The following is a 2,466-nucleotide window of genomic DNA, read 5'->3' on the forward strand; positions in this document are numbered from 1 at the left end:
CGCAGACTTGCGGGGAGTCAGAGAGGTCAAGGAGGTGACACGGAGATGGCGAACAAGGTGGGGGACGTCTAACCCCGAACGTCACGGGAGTCACCAGAACGCGCCTACGACTTTGACACTAAACTGTACCCGTGGCTTCTCGGCCTTTCGGTGAAGATCAAGTGCCGGAGAATAAACTATTCCTTGACGTTTAATACGTCAATCACAAGACAAATGTTATCATAAAGCCCTTAAATATCCTGAAGCTGACTTTGCCGCCATGGAGGGAGGGGCAGTTTCGTTTTGAACACATCCTGAAACGTGAGTTAATGACGTTTTAAGGGTTTATTTACTGATGCACGCGAGAGCTGGCCCAGGCCAAAGGTGGGGGGGTGTGTGAGAGGACGCCCCAGAGACAGAGCGGGGGGGCAGATCCACGGAGACACACTGCCGGGGGCAGCGCAGAGGCAGGAGGGGTCTGCTGCGCGCTGGGGTGACCCCCTGGCGGGGGTGGCGTCGTGCTGCGGTGGCAGTGACAGCTTCACGGTGCCGAGACTTAAGCCCTGCGCCTGAGGGAGGCCCCTCCTTCCGGTGTTGACCGGGACTGGACCTGCCGTGACCTGTTCTCTCTGGCACTGGCAACCAGAAAAGCCCAGAATATAAACACCTCCCCGCTAAGTTACATAACCCCCAATTATTAGCCCCAACAGATGGTAAACATCCAGCTGCAGCCAACGCGGCCTGTTCCCAGGGCCGCCGGGATGCTCGCCAGGTCTCTGGCCGACTCCCACGCTTGCCCCAGCACTCTCGCTTCCCGCGCCCAAGGGCGCCAGCCCTCCAGGGCCCCGGCCCTCGACACCTGCTGCGCTCCAGTCGGCGTGGCTTGCACACCCCCACACCAAAGCTCGCCGGTGAGTTCCAGGCCGCCCGGGAACCCCGGGCCCCAGCTTTCGGGGCTGGGAAGGCCCTGGCCCCGAGGCCAGCCCTCACGCCGCGGACGAGGACGGGCTCACGAGCACGCGGCTCGCGGCAGACAGCGCTCAGCCGGCAGCGCCGCCCCCCCCCCCGTGGTCCCCCCCGTGAAGGCAGCGCTGAGTACACGCAAGAGCACGACGGGGAAGGCCGGGGCCGGGGGCCGGCGCGTGCGCCTGGGCCCCAGGGAGGGCTCCAGCCGCTGAGAGCAGAGCGCGCGGTGGACTCGCACGCTGCCCGGCACAGCCGAGCTCACCCTGCGGACCGCAGCGGCTCCAGCCGCGCACAGAGGCCCCGCGCCTGCAACAAGGCGCCGTCCGTCACCTGCGGCTGAGACACGGCAACGACCGAGGCGCCGAGCGAGGCCAGTTCAGAAGCAACATCTAACGGTCAGCAGGACGCCGCACATGACCGCGGCGTCTGCACCAACAGCGGGAGCCACGGACAGCCCGGCGTCCGAGGACACGACCTCGGAGCGACCCTGACAGCCGACATCAGGCCTGACGCTGCCAGGGAGGCGCACGAGGCCGGAGAGTGCCGGCGGCCCAGCGTGCGGCCAGGCGCTGCGCGGCCTGTTGGGACCAGGGGCTCCCCGGCGGAGGAGAGGGGCCCGCGCCCGCCTCCCCAGGACGCCGTACCTGAGCACCACCACGATCGGGCTCTCGCTCCCAGTGATCACCATGAGCCCCTTCCAGATCATCAGCGCCGACGAGACGATCATTCCGAAGTTTAGCACTTGATAGTAGAGCTGCGGGCAGAAGAGAAGCGGTCAGGCCGGACCCGCCCCGGCCCGCCCTGCCGGACGCGCCCAAGGCAGCAGGTGCAGGCCCGGCCGGCCTTCTGCAGGCGGAAAGGCCCGGCTGCCTCCCCATGGGCTACCCCCGGCAGCGACACCCGAATTTGGCCGCCCCGTCGGGGAGCCGCCGACGCCCCACCGTCCGCCGGCCCCTCAGAACAGCCCTCTCCCACGCCGACCTGGCCCCCCCGACACCCAGAGACACCCATCCTCTTCTCCCTCCGTCGGGGCAGCCGAGGCCTGAGGGCCTGAGCCGCGACATAGATGAGGCGGCATGAGCCAGGCGGCCGGGCAGGCGCACGGAACAGTGGGAGAAGACGAACTGCGTGTGTCTGCGGTCGCCCGGGGCGTGGCCACTGCTGACCGCACCTCCTACCCTGCGCCCCCTCTCCCCACGCCGCTGCCCGCCGGGCCGCCCCCGTGTGGGATCACGCGCAGCACCCAGCCAGGCGCGGCCACACCACAGATGCGCAGTGGGGCCGGGGGCGCGGCTGCCAGGCTGCCCGGGTGCCGAGGCGAGGGCCGTGGGCGCTGTCATTATTGTGAGGCGTGACCCTGCAAGCCGGGTCACTCATGGTCCACTTGCAATAACCCAGGAGAAAATTTGAGAAAAACCCAGGGCAGGAAATTCAGCAGAGTGAGAGCTGACAGGGTCCGGAATGCTGCCCGGGCCAGGAGGGCGCTGGGCGCTGCCGGGCCGTGGCCGAGCAGGGCCCGAC

The 2,466-nt window shown here is 67.9% G+C and overlaps 1 protein-coding gene across 1 annotated transcript in view; it reads right to left on the reverse strand.

Annotated features, from left to right (window-relative positions):
• The window catches only part of SEC11A (SEC11 homolog A (S. cerevisiae)), a 12,743-nt gene that overhangs the window by 6,622 nt on the left and 3,655 nt on the right, over window positions 1-2,466 (reverse strand). The window contains exon 2 of the mRNA XM_004693110.2: window positions 1,590-1,699. Coding sequence (XP_004693167.1) covers window positions 1,590-1,672 — 83 coding nt within the window. The 5' untranslated portion in view covers window positions 1,673-1,699. The remainder of the gene's footprint in view (window positions 1-1,589; window positions 1,700-2,466) is intronic.

This window comes from Condylura cristata, unplaced genomic scaffold (genome assembly GCF_000260355.1).
Source record: "Condylura cristata isolate star-nosed mole 26May11 unplaced genomic scaffold, ConCri1.0 scaffold00035, whole genome shotgun sequence".
In the NCBI taxonomy this organism is placed as follows: domain Eukaryota; kingdom Metazoa; phylum Chordata; class Mammalia; order Eulipotyphla; family Talpidae; genus Condylura; species Condylura cristata.